At 43.3% G+C, this 14,298-nt stretch overlaps 1 protein-coding gene across 2 annotated transcripts in view; it reads right to left on the reverse strand.

The window, feature by feature from the left end:
- DERL1 (derlin 1) overlaps window positions 1-13,330 on the reverse strand; it is a 40,800-nt gene extending 27,470 nt beyond the window's left edge. For both annotated transcript variants that reach the window (XM_032252844.1, XM_032252833.1), the window contains exons 1-2: window positions 12,883-13,330; window positions 123-234 (exon numbers count right to left, since the gene is read on the reverse strand). In XM_032252844.1, the coding sequence (XP_032108735.1) occupies window positions 123-234; window positions 12,883-13,035 (265 nt within the window). In that variant the 5' untranslated portion in view covers window positions 13,036-13,330. The remainder of the gene's footprint in view (window positions 1-122; window positions 235-12,882) is intronic.
- Window positions 13,331-14,298: the final 968 nt, after the last annotated feature.

Below are 14,298 nucleotides of genomic sequence, written 5' to 3' on the forward strand. Positions count from 1 at the left end.
ATTTACTATCCTTATGTAATTTCCTTTTATAATGCTAACTGCTCTCCAAATCTCTCCAAAGTAAACACATGGATTAGTAAATTAGAAAGAAACAATACTTAAGACAACTATGGGTAACATACCTGTTTCAAGTCGTGTAGAATACTGATATAAGAAATATAAATTGACCAAATAAAGAAATCCAGTTCCTGGACCCACAGGGAAATAAAAGGTGGCAGTGATTGGCCTCCAAACCTGTCCAGATCAAAATAAACACAGCTGTTAGTTTCTGTAAGACTGTTTTTTTTTTTCCTTTTAACTAAACAAAATTAACCCGTGCAAAGCATGCTCCTCAATGTGTTGGAGTGACACTACCAACACAATTCAAAAAGACAACTGAAGAAAAGTGTTCATACCAATTACAATCACATCAGTTTGTAAATCAATGGAATAAAGCAACATCATAAAATAAGCAACAAATATTTCTAAACAAGTTGAAACAAAATCAATACTATATGAGTACACAGTTAGTCTTTACTGAGATCAGGCAGCCAATTAAGCATCAAAAATAAATCACAAAGGCCTAATTTTTGACAATACGGTAATGCCTCTATTTAGGGAAAGAATATTCTGGAATGACAAACCTTGTCCAAAAATGCCACATTCAAAGGTAGAAGTAAAGTAACAATTTTTTTATTCAAACCAATGCACTAAATAGGCAACAGGGACACTTTTTGTTTAAAAACATTTCCCCCCAACCAAAAAAAAAGAATAAGGGTCTAAAGTAACAAGTAGGCATGCCTGCAATCCCAGCGCTTTGGGAGGTCGGTAAGGACCCATCACCTAAGGTCAGGAGTTCAAGACCAGACTGGCCAACATGGTTAAACCCTATCTCTACCAAAATTACAAAAAATTAGCCAGGTGTGGTGGCAGGCATCTGTAGTCTCAGCTACTTGGGAGGCTGAAGCAGGAGAATCCCTTGAACCCGGGAGGTGGAGGTTGCAGTGAGCCAACACCACGCCACTGCACTCCAGCCTGGGCAACAAGAGTGAAACTCCATGTGAAAAAATAAAATAAAATAAAGTAACAAGTAAACCTCACTCCCAACCTCTAGTCTCCTGTTCCCTTTCCAACAACAGCTGATCAATGTCTTGTATCTCCTCTAAGAAATATGTGTTACTATTATTCATTCTTCTTTGTTCTACTCACTGTTTTATACTTGGTTCATTCCCAACAAAATACTTTTATTGGCTTCATAGTATTCCTTTTATGTGAATGTCTAAACTTTTGCTTAAACTGTTATAATGACACAATGAATATTCTGGTATGTCCTCTTTGTATGTGTATATACAGAATAAGTTCCTGTCAATAAATCTGCTAGAGCAACAGACATAGCATTTATTTTGGTAGATACTGCCAAATGCCTACAAAAATGTTTGTTCAATTTCTACTTCCTCCTAAAAAGCAGACGAATGGCTGTCTTCTCTCCACACTCTCACCATTTAGTGTATTATCTCAAAACTAATTTTTATTTGCATTATGAGAAGTCAAGCACCTTTTCATGTTTTAAAAACCTGAGCATTTCCTATATTCATTTTTTCTTCTGGATTTACATTTCCTTTCCCCCCCCCCCCCCCACCCCCGCGAGATAGAATCTTGCTCTGATGCCCAGGCTGGAGTGCAGGGACATAATCTTAGCTCACTGCAACCTCCACCTCCTGGGCTCAGGTGATTCTCCCACCTCAGCCTCCCGAGTAGCTGGGACTACCAGCATACACCACCACACTGAGCTAATTTTTGTATTTTTGTAGGGACAGGGTCCCATGATGTTGCCTAGGCTGGTCTCAAACTCCTGAGCTCAAACAGTACACCCACCCCAGCCTCCCAAAGTGCTGGAATTACAGGTATGAGCCCTCACACGTAGCTGCATTTCTTCATACATTATGAAATTTCTCTTTCTCATCGTTGCAAGCATTTTCTGATCTGTCATTAGACTTTCATGATATTTTTGCTGTATTTTGACATACGAAGATTTAATTAAATGTAGGCAAATGTATCCATGATGTATTATGTTTAGAAAGTCTTTTTGCTCCAAGAATGTAAGTGCTCATGGTTTTATTTTAGCACCTTCAAGGTACATCCAAGGAATGAGGAAGAGATTCAACTGTTTTTCTAAATGGTCACCCCATTTTCCCAACCCCATTTACAGAGTAACTCACATTTTTTCCAATTAATTAAAAAACGACATTCATTTAACATTTATACTCTACTCTCCTTTATATTAAGGTCTACTTTAACACCATTCTGTTTGGAATTGATTCCTATGCCAATATCAAGTTATTTTAATTTCTGTGGGGTTTTTTCTTTTTTTTTCTCTCTTTTTTTGAGATAAGGTATCAGTCTGTTGCTCGGGCTGGAGTGCAGCATAGTGATCACAGCTCACTGTAACCTCAAATTCCTGGGTTCAAGCAATTCTCTGGACTCAGACTCCCAAGTGGCTAGACTACAGGCATGTACCATCATACCTGGTATTTTTTTTTTTTTTTTTTTTGAGACAGGCTCTCCCTATGTTGTCCACATTGGTCTCAAACTACCAGCTTCAAGTCATCCTCCCACCTCAGCCTCCCAAAGTGCTGGAATTATAGGCATGAGCCACTGTGCCTAGCCTAATTTCTACTCCTGCTATATTTTAATATCTGGTAAAGTTAAATAGTTAAATAATAACCCCCCCTTATTTTCTTCAATAATTGTCACAATTTTCTTGGTTAGTCTCAATATTTTATTTCTCTAAATGAATTAGAACCAATATTTTATTATATCAATGTGATATTGATGTAATTCCCAGCCAAGAAGTCTTTCGTAGCTTTTAGAGTTGTCTATAGAGCTCTTTCTTTTTATGCCTATTCACAAAAGCTGAGTATTTTACTGCCTGCAATATTGAAAACTGAGCTTCTGCCAGGCGCGGTGGCCCATGCCAGTAATTCCAGCACTTTGGAAGGCCTAGGCGGGCGGGTCACCCGAGGTCAGAGTTCAAGACCAGCCTGACCAACATGGAGAAACCCCATCTCTACTAAAAATACAAAATTATCTGGGTGTGGTGGCCCATGCCTGTAACCCCAGCTACTCAGGAGGCTGAGGCAGGAGAATCACTCGAATTTGGGAGGCAGAGGTTGTGGTGAGCCAAGATCACATCATTGCACTCCAGCCTGGGCAACAAGAGTGAAACTCAGAAAGAAAGGAAGGAAGGAATGGAAGGAAAAGAAGGGAGGGAAGGAGGGAAAGGAAGAGAGAAAGAGAGAGGGAAGGAGAGAAGGAAGGAAGGAAGGAAGGGAGGGAGGGAGGGAGGGAGGGAGGGAGGGAGGGAAGAAACAAGGGAGGAAGGAAACAAGGAAGGAAGGAAACAAGGAAACTGAGCTTCTTGGGATTTCCAAGCATACAACCATCACTATAAATAAACTTTTGTATCTTATTTCATTCATGTCTAATTCACTGGCTGGCACCCCAACCAGAACAATGCTGAATAGTGATGGAGTAGATGGCCTTCCTAAACTTTTGGAAATGCCGGCAAAATGCTGGCCTTTGGAATGAGAGCTGTGCATCTATCTCATTGCACACTAGCATGTACCAAGCACAAAAGACATGGTCCCTGAATTCCTCATAGTAGTGGGGAAGGCTGTCAAAAGAAGGAAGAGCTGGCACAAGGGAGGGGACGTGTGGACTTGTTACAAAGGCCCCAAGAATTGCAAGAGCACAACAACTGAATGGGTACTGCTGACAATTCAAGTGTAGCTGGAATGGGGGACATCAGCCACGGGGACTGGCCACATACAGATTGGCCAGTTACATTCTCCCAGCATGGGAATGTAACCCTCAGAGCTTAATTCCTTGTAGAGGAAAATGCCTTGTACATACCTAAAAAGTGACTTTCCAAGAAACTTGTATTAAACCAGAAAAATAAAATAGGTTAAAATTTGTTTTTTTCACAACTTTATCACAGAAACAGGATAGTTTAACGGAAAGAGAACTGGAGGTGATTTGAGAAGGACTGTGGTTAAGTTTTTGCTTATGAGTCACCACTTCTAAGCCTCAATTTCCATAGTTAATGGTTTATTTTAAAGAAATTAGTAAATTAGTGTGCTACTCAACTTATTTACATGCACTGATTCAGGAGATGGATTTTACAGATGAGAAAAGGTTAAGTATCAGCTAGTAAGTGGTAGAGCTAGAATTTTATCCCAGTCTGACTCCAAAGTTTGTGCTGCTAAGCCCCTATTTTTACAATCCCTCCCCCAAGTGACATCAGTATTATGAGGTACAATTACAAAGAGTGTAAGTGTTCACTACTACTACACTTGTATAATCCTGAAATGGACTGAGAGTAAACCTACTCATTCATTCTCTGTGCTTATGAAAAGCACTGAGAGGCTTGGCGCGGTGGCTCATGTCTGTAATCCCAGCACTTTGGGAGGCCAGGGAGGGTGGATTACAAGGTCTAGAGATTGAGACCATCCCGGTCAACATGGTGAAACCCCGTCTCTACTAAAAATACAAAAATTAGCTGGGCATGGTGGTGCGCACCTGTAGTCCCAGCTACTTGGGAGGCTGAGGCAGGAGAATTGCTTGAACCCAGGAGGCGGAGGTTGCGATGAGCTGAGATTGCACCATTGCACTCCGACCTGGGTAACAAGAGTGAAACTCCATCTCAAAAAAAAAAAAAGAAAGAAAAAGAAAAGCACTGAGAGTAAAGACCAGAAGCAAACCCTCCTAAGTAGCCCTGGAATCTTGGAAAAGCATGGACTTTTGAGTTGGCTTCTTTATCCACCCAATGACATTATCCTATGACTTCTGCCTTCCTTATCTTACAGGATGTGTAAAAGGTTGGAATTAAGAGAGTAGATTAAAAAGATGCTTTGTAAAAAGAATTAATATGTGTGGGTGTGTTAACTGTATTATCACAATCTTTAAGGAAACACCCACTAACTGGTTTTTATAAATTCATATTTCAACTACCCCCATATTCCTATAAGGTACTCAAGGCCTGATTTTGGAAAAGATATCTCATTTTTGTCTGACTACATTTTCTCTAAGGCTGGTGACACAAGGCTATTTTTAGTCACTGCTTGCACCTGTTCTTTGGATATCAATGTCTGTCAAAATACCTCACTTCTTTTCCCTGTTCATTAAGCTTACCCTTGAGTTACACTTGCTTCCGTTGATCTAAAAGACTTAATATTATTTTTGTATTACTTTAAAATTATAATCTGAAAACACCAGAAGACACCTTATCTCTTTAGAAGGATACAGCACAACATATTTCTGAAATCCCCATTTTAAGTATCCAACTAAATCCCATTTTTTCCTCTACCTGAGGAAACAGGTAAATAGTAAGGAGAAGGAAATTGCCTTTATGTTCAGTGCCAGGAGTAGAGACCTATTTTCAACCCTGGAAAGCCTAAGAGGCAGCCAAGTGCAGCACAAAGATCTATGACTTGAGACAGAGGACTGTCCGCCTCACACTGAGAGGACTCGTGGGGGAGCAGGGAGTATCTCATTTAACTCCACAGTAACCGCAAGGCCAGACTCATAATGATCCCAGTTTTTTCAGGAGGAAAGTTGGGCCCTAATTGGAGTTCCGGTAATCTGCCCAGAGTTCCTCACTTAATAAGGACACGTAGCCCACGTGTTCACTGACATATACGCCCTTCAAGAAGACACAAGACATTGTTCCTCAGTAATTAGTCCAATAACTTGAGAGCATGGGTTGCAGCCATCCTTTAACTAATCTCCCAAACAAATCTGCTACTGAAGTAATTACAAATGCCATCCAGAGTCTAGAGTGGGTTTTTTTTTAATTATTATTATTTTTAAGTATGAAAAGTGAAGACTTGTCTGAAATAATAAGAATCACTTAATTTGGACTTAAGTATGTATCAGTCACCAAGCAAGAAAGATGATGAGCACCTGTGTGACAAATGCTGGTTTAGCAAACTGTGGCCTTTTTTGCAGGGTGGGGACATAATAGGTAAGCAAGAAAAGGTCCCTTCCATTCATTTAAACAAATGAAAGGCACTTCATCTTTTAAAAGAGCAAGTGGAAGCCATCAAATCTGCTCTTAAGTATATAGGCAACAGAAATTACTATTTATACTCACCAAGAAGTACATATGTTCACCAAGACATATATTAGAATGTTCATAGCAGCAACATTCATAATAGCCAAACTGGAAACTGCCCAAAAAGTCCCTTAATAGCTGAATGAGTAATTTAATTGCAGTATGGTCCCATTGTGAGCAATCTATAACTACATGCAACAATATGGGTGACTCTCAAACATAACGTTGATAAAAGCAGCTAGATACAAGAGTACATACTTTATAATTCCATCTAAAGAAAGTATAAAAATTGGCAAAAACAATTGAAGTTAATAAAAGTCAGGAGCATGGTCACCCTTACAGAGGACAGTGAACAGAAGGAAGCAGAAGAAAGGCTTTAGGAATTTGAAATGCTGGCTATATACATGTTTTGAATTTTTAAAAACTCAAGCTATAAACGTATTACACATATACTTTCCTGCTTGTATACTGCAACTCGATAAAAAGTTTTTTAAAAAGCCACAATCTAATGGACAACATTATTATAGACTACAGAACTGTTTAACGTGGACACTACTACCAAGGAAAGATTTTAAACTGTATGTACCAAACACTTGCCACTAGAGGTCTACAGCCAAACCTTGGTGGATATTGAACTATGCAGCCGGGCACAGTGGCTCACGCCTGTAATACCAGCACTTTTGAGAGGCCAAGGCAGGTGGATCACTTGACGTCAGGAGCTCGAGACCAACCTGGCCAACATGGTGAAACCCTGTCACTAATAAAAATACAAAAATTAGCCGGGTGTGGTGGTAGGTGCCTGTAATCCAAGCTACTCGGGAGGCTGAGGCAGGAGAATCGCTTGAGCCTGGGAGGCAGAGGTTGCAGTGAGTGGAAACTGTTCCAGCCTGGCAACAGAGCAAGACTCCGTGTCAAAAAAAGAAAGAACTTCAATGCTCAGCCTATAGTCCAAGTTCATTCTCCTCCCTGCTATGTTGAAATCTCTCTCTTCCCCAATACACCCTTAAATCAGTCTGCTAAGGTTGCTGTCATCAGGTTAAATGTGATAATATAAGCAAAAGCTTGGCAAACATAAGCACTAGGCTGAATCACAGAATTCGTTGGTACCCATTTCTTATTCCTGGAAACAAACTAGAGAAATTGAGAGTTCACATCTTCCCATTGCAAGTCAGGATGCTGTTAAGGAGACAAAGCAGAATAATCATACAGCAGTTACATTTCAATTTAAATTACTAATTAAAATTAGAATCTTACTATCCAGGAGAGAAGGCAGTGAGGTACAAAGTACTGGCTGATAAATAAAAATTGGCAACTATTTTTTTCCCATACCAACCACACAAGAGGCAACTATTTTTGAATAGCCTATTTATCAGGCTATTTACTGGGAATTGCAAACATTTTTCTATGTGTTCTACATACTAGAGGCGAGAAGTGGATAACATGTTTCCTGGATTTGAAGGTACTCATTCCTGTGTTTCTGAAATTAGAGTGTCTCACAATCAATATACTTGTTTAATGTAATTTCTACTCCCCCTACCCCCCCAAAAAAAGTTGCATTAAATTAATGGTGCATCATATAATCAATGGTGTCTTAGAACAAAGTTAATAGGCTATGATATCATCCTCAGATCCTAAAGAAATTGAGGCTCAGACAGGATAAATAACTTGCCTAAGAGTACACAACTAGCAGGGGGCTGAGCCAGGGCTGAGACCGTGATTTAACTACTTGAAATCTTAAAGGCTTTCTCCTCTGATAGAAAAGGAAAAATCATTTGCTATGATTGATTTGGAAGAAATCACCTTCAAAAATGTTTTGCTACATACTTAGTCATATTTCCTAGATATTATGCAAAGGAGCGAAACAAGACAGTTTAGAATGATCGTTGACTCAACAAAATAGAAACTGAAACTGAAGTTGTCTAGAAAATGGGGGAAATATTTATCTCAGGATGATTGCTGGAGTTCAGTAAGATAGCCTCAGGGAAGCTGTAACGGGATGATGTTATTTTGTCCAAAGAAATGAAGAAATACCGCCATGCAGGCAGCCCTGGGAGATATGATCTCAAAAAGCACAAAGGCAGCAGGAATTGCCACCTCTTGTGCAGTTAATCAAGGATTAATATGAAAACATTTCATTATTGTGAACTGTTTGATTGATGAAGGTAAATCTGAGGGACTCAGAATAGGGAGAAATCGTGGACAACAATACAGTGAATCTCAACACACACCTGTTTCAACCTATCCAAACTAAAGCAATAACATTATACACCTCAGAGTTCCAAACCAACAAGCTACGCAAAGGAATCTATAGCTGAGGAGGAAAAATAACTTGTCACTTCCAACAAAAGCACACAATTCTTAATCAGCCCCCAATTTGTACAAGCTGCAAAGATTCCTTTTCTAAGGAAAAGAGGAGCTTTCTAGCAGGAACTCTGCTACAGTACACCTCACATTGTCCTGCACAGCAGCCTCTCAAGTGCAGTTTTTCCTTGACTGCTTCATTTGCAAATGAGTTCCTCCAGGTGGGTCTGAAAGTTAAATTTGTCCAAAATAGGGGAGAATCACAGTAACAGGAAGAAAAGACAAGGTACAGCTGTTGGTCTTTCACACCTGGGCAGTTTGTACACTGTCCTGCTCCTGCTGGCAGCTGCTCCCGGCCTGGGGATAACAAGCTGAGAAGAAATAACACAGGGAAGATGATAAAATCGTGGAAGATGTGACAAGAGCGGTGACTCCTAATCAGTTCACCACTTTTAACGTTATACACCCGCAGCCTGGTAGAGAGGCTTATTTACATTACTGCTTTACAATGTGCTTATATATATTGTGTAGTCACTAATAGGACTACACAAGTGAGGATTTTGCAGAGGGCCAACAAGCCAGTTTTGACCAGGTCCTTCTCACACAGTAATATGCCACCATTGCTCCCTGTGAACACAGATTACTCAACAAGCCACCAGGAACAAAGTACACAACATTCACTCAGCCAACAAATATTTATTGAAGTAAATAAACAGAACAGTATGCAATTCCAACTGCCCTCCAGAATCATTTTTTTTTTTAGACCGAGTCTTGCTCTGCCGACCAGGCTAGAGTGCAGTGACGTGATCTTGGCTCACTGCAATACCCACCTTCCAGGTTCAAGTGATTCTTCTGTCCCGAGTAGCTGGGATTGCAGGTATGCCCCACCACACCCAGCTAATTTTTGTATTTTTAGTAGAGACAGGGTTTCACCATATTGGCCAGGCTGGTCTCAAACTCCTGACCTCATGATCCACTCGCCTCGGCCTCCCAAAGTGCTGGGATTATAGGTATGAGCCACTGCACTCAGCCCAGAATCATATTTTTATGTCCAACTGCTCCCTTGGCCTCTCCACACAGATGCCTGAAAAGCATCAAGACTTAGCACAGCCAAAACCTAACTTCATCCATACCAGCCCCCACTCCCAAGCTAAGCATCCCCAACCATTCCCCATTTCCGTCAAGGGCTCTGCCATCCACTCAGCTGCTCCTGTGAAAACAGTAGTATCTTTCAGTCCTGCTTGCTTCACCCGCTCACTCTTCAGATCCATTTAGCTGTAATCTTCTCCACTCTGCCAAGTCTGTGCCCTTTTCTCTATCTTCACAGCCATCAAACCACCACCTCTCTGCCCACCTAACTGGATTCATCTCTAATCCAAACCACCATCTCTCTGGCTTCCTAACTGGATTCATCTCTCTGATCTCATCACCCACCCCTTCCTCCTTCAACCCCCTCCATACACACACAAAGTCCACTCCACAGAGTAGTCAGGGCAATCTGTCAGTCCTTTGTTCACAAGGCTCCAAAGACTTCGTAGTGCCCTCAAAATGAAGTTCAAACCTCTTAGCATGACCTACAAGGCCCAACTATGAATCAGCTTTAACCCACCCTTCCATCTTAGCTCCACCGCACCCAGCCCTGGCTCTCTCCCTGCCTTCATCTACTAATCCTCATCCTACAGCTGACCCTGTACCGGCTGGAAACCCAGTCTTCTTTCTGTTCCCAGCTCCCACCTCTGAGCCTGTCACTTACTAGTCCTTCCTGGAAGGTTGTCTGCAGACCCAGATCTACCCAAAGCTGGCTGGCTCCTCAGTATTCCAATTTCTTCAAATGTCTTCTCTGAGGCCTTTCTGGGTGGAACACCCTACCAAATATTACACCCCTTAAATTGCATGCCTCTGTGTCTTCACAGGATCTGAAACCTTTTCAGTCCTGTTTACTATTGTACCCCTAGTGCCTAGCACACAGCAAGTGCCCAATTATTCCCAAGAAGTCAGCCAATAATATAAGCCAATATACTATGTGCCAGGCACTATTCTAGGTAACAAGGACATTGGTGAACAAGGCAAAGATCCAGCTCTCATGGAGCCTTATTCTCTGAGGGGAAGCAGACTAATAAATACCAAGGGGTGAGATGTAGCAAGGAAATCGAAGGATAAGGGAGTGGCGTGAAGGAGGGGCTATTTTATGTAAGGCCATCAGAGAAGGCCTTGTCAATAAGATGGCATTTGGGCAGAGATCTGAAGAATGTGAGGAGGTAAACAAGTGAGACACGGTTATCTTCCTCAGGCAGAGAAATAGTATGTGTAAAGGCCCTGAGGGGAGCTCCAGATAAGCACTGAAGTAACAGCAAGGATCTCATTGTGGAGCCTAAGGCAGGAGTTGGACAGTAGTGGGAGATGAGGTCAGAGAGGCAGCAGGCAGCCTTGCAAGCCACAGAAAGGACTTGGATTTTACTCATTAAGAAGACATGGTGGCGAGACGCATTGGCTCAGGTCTGTAATCCCAGCACTTTGGCAGGCCAAGGTAGGTGGATCACGAGGTCAAAAAATCAAGACCATCCTGGCCAACATGGTGAAACCCCATCTCTACTAAAAATACAAAAATTAGCCAGGTGTCGTGGGGCACGCCTATAGTCCCAGCTACTTGGGAGGCTGAAGCGGGAGAATCGCTTGAACCCGGGAGGCAGAGGTTGCAGTGAGCCGAGAGCACACCACTCCACCCCCGCCAGGGAACAAGAAAATCTCTCTGTCAAAAAAAAAAAAAAAAAAAGGTAGGATTCTGGACAGAGGAAATGACAGGACTTGATTTATGTTGTTGTTGTTGTTGTTTTTTCAGAACTTGATTAATATTTTAAAAGGATCACTCTAGCTGTCTAGAGAAAAGATTGAAAGGAACCAGGCTGCAATGATAATGGTTGGCAATGGAGAATGAAAAGAGACTGTATTCTGGATATACGTCTCCAATAGAGTCAACAGGATTTGCTGACAGATTGCGGAATGTGAGAAAAACAAGAAAAATAAAAGATGACTCCAATAACTAACTTCGGCTCTTCTAATAATGGAGTTGCTATTCACTTCTAAGGCAAAGGGGGAAAGGGGATTCAGTTTTGGACACATTATGTTGAAGATGACTCTTAGTCATCCAAGTCGTGATTTCCAGTAACCATTGGATGCACAAATCTGGAAATCAGGAGACACATCTGGACTGAAGATATTTACACTTACATTTCAGAATCTCCAGTTTACAGAAAGTATGTAAAGCCCTGAAGCTGAATGAATGAGACCACCTTAAGCTAGGGAGAGTCTACAGAAAATGTCCTAACTGATTCCCAAGGCACATCCTAACATTTAAAAGTCAGGAAGATAAGGAACCAACAAAGGAAACCAAGAACTAATACCCAGTGAGGAGACAATGACAAGAGAATGTTATCCACGGGCCAAGCAACGGCTGAAATTAATGTCAGATCTTGCTATCTGACCTGCCACTGATTAAAGTTTTAAATCAGGATTTGGTGACTACAGATAACCATCAAAAAACTAGCACTCTCTTGCCAGAAATGTTACTCTGGACTGTTTCCTTCATGCTTAAGAAAATAACATGGCAAGAGGGAGCGGTGGCTCAAGCCTGTAATCCCAGCACTTTGGGAGGCCGAGGCGGGCGGATCCCGAGGTCAGGAGATGAAGACCATCCTGGCCAACATGGTGAAACCCGGTCTCTACTAAAATACAAAAAGTTAGCTGGGCGCAGTGGCACGTGCCTGTAATCCCAGCTACTTGGGAGGCTGAGACAGGGAAACTGCCTGAACCCGGGAGGTGGAGGTTGCAGTGAGCAGAGACTGCGCCACTGCACTCCAGCCTGATGACAGGGCAAGACTCCGTCTCAAAATAAATGATAACAAGGCCTTCCATTTCTGGACATATTGACTCTTTGTCCATTCCTTCGTACACTCTATTACTACGTGGGGGATACTAAATTAGGGCTAGAGAGAAATGCAGAAAAATACACTCCCTCTATCTCTGACTTTAAATCACTTCTATAAGAAAAAAAAACTCCATTAACGTGAAAGGAACTCAGCTAGAAGTTCGTGAAGTTGACACCCACAGGCGACCCACGTGGGTGACAGATGGAGGTCAGAGGGCACTGCTCCAGGCGAACCTAATCGCCAGCGTCCAACAGATTGACAACTACCACCGACTATTCTCACTGCTTCCTTGACTGAGTGCGGAGAGCGAGAAGCACAAACTCACTATACTAGAGAAGACAACCCCTCCCCACTAGGCCAAGTCCACGTCTCCAGCTATCCAGGTCCCGACTCCAGACCCCAGAGCCACCCCCGGCCCAAAGGACTCCCGCTCTAAACCGCCAGCACCGGACGCACTACAAATCCCAGCAGACACCGCGCGACCAAAACATGCCGGCTTACGCTCCGCCGCCGCGGGGCCGCCTGGGGCCAGTAGTCTCCATGCCTCCCGTCTCCGGTAAGTACCTGAAAGCGATAAAGGAAGGCTTCGGGCCAGAGGAAGAGGTAGGCCGGGCTGATGAGGCCGAGTTTGCCGACTAAGGGCACCGCGACGGTGGCGGCGAACCAATAGCGCGTGATCGCCGGGATGCTCCTGAACCAGTCTCCGATGTCCGACATCTTCGACCCACAGGTAGCCAAGATGCACACGGCCGCCCGACTCCCCGTGCCAACCCCCTAACGACGCGGCCGGCTCAGCGACTGTTAGGTGTCAAGGTGGAAGCCGCAGAAGCCGCGATGCAGAAGGCGGAGACGGGCAGACGTGGCGCCACCGAATTCGGACCAGCGAGACAGCCTACCGAGGCGAAACTTCCCCTTCCGGCGACCGCGGACTACGTGACCAGAAGTCCCGCCGCTTAAAGGGCGAGCGCCGATTTTAGCGCCTGGCCGAAACTAGGCGTCCTGGGGGCGGAGCCAGGTAGGGCGACAGGACTGGTGGGGAAACAATGGTTGCCAGGAGCAACGGCAAACGCTCCAGCCAATGGCGAGGCCAAATGCCATTCACAACTTCTCAGCGTTTTAACGCGGCTGGGTCCTGTGTTTAAAGGGGATGAAGGCAAACAGTCTAGTTCTTCGTCTGCTCACTCATTCCACAAGTGTTTGTCGGGCACACTTCTAAACACAGGGCGTACTGCGCCTGTCACCGCTATCGTGGTACCTTCTCTCTTGATCTTACATCCTCACGGGGATAATTTACAAACAAACAGATAATGATGTAAGATAATTTCAGAGAGTGATTAGAAAAATAGAAAAATGAAATGAGATAATGAGGTAGAGTGACGGGGTGGGGGAGCGGCAGTGTGAGGACAAATGACTACTTTAGGTATGAACAGAGCCAACCAGGCAAAGATCTGCAGGAAGAGTTTTCCATGCACAGAAAACAGCCGCTGTAACTAGGCTGGAATGTTGGAGGAACTGAAAGCCAAAATGATCCATCTTGTCTAATCCATCTGTATAAAAAGGAATCTTTAAAAAAAGATACTGGCCGCGTGCGGTGGCTCACGCCTGTAATCCCAGCACTTTGGGAGGCCGAGGCGGGCGGATCACCTAAGATCAGGAGTTCGAGATCATCCTGGCCAACATGATGAAACCCCGTCTCTAATAAAAATACAAAAATTAGCCAGGTGTAGTGGCGGACGTCCGTAATCCCATCTACTTGGGAAGCTGAGACAGGAGAATCGCTTGAAGCCGGGAGGTGGAGGCTGCAGTGAGCCCAGATCGCACCATTGCACTACAGCCTGGGGGACAAAATCGAGACTCCGTCTGAAAAAGAAAGAAAGGAAAGAAAGAGACAAAGAGACAGAGAGAGAGAGGAGGAAAGGAGGAAAGAAAGAGAGAAAGAAAGAAGGAAGGAAGGAAGGAGGGAGGGAGGGAGGGAAGGAA

This window comes from Sapajus apella, unplaced genomic scaffold, assembly GCF_009761245.1.
Source record: "Sapajus apella isolate SASKATOON/1434 unplaced genomic scaffold, GSC_monkey_1.0 scaffold3, whole genome shotgun sequence".
Classification (NCBI taxonomy): Eukaryota; Metazoa; Chordata; class Mammalia; order Primates; family Cebidae; genus Sapajus; species Sapajus apella.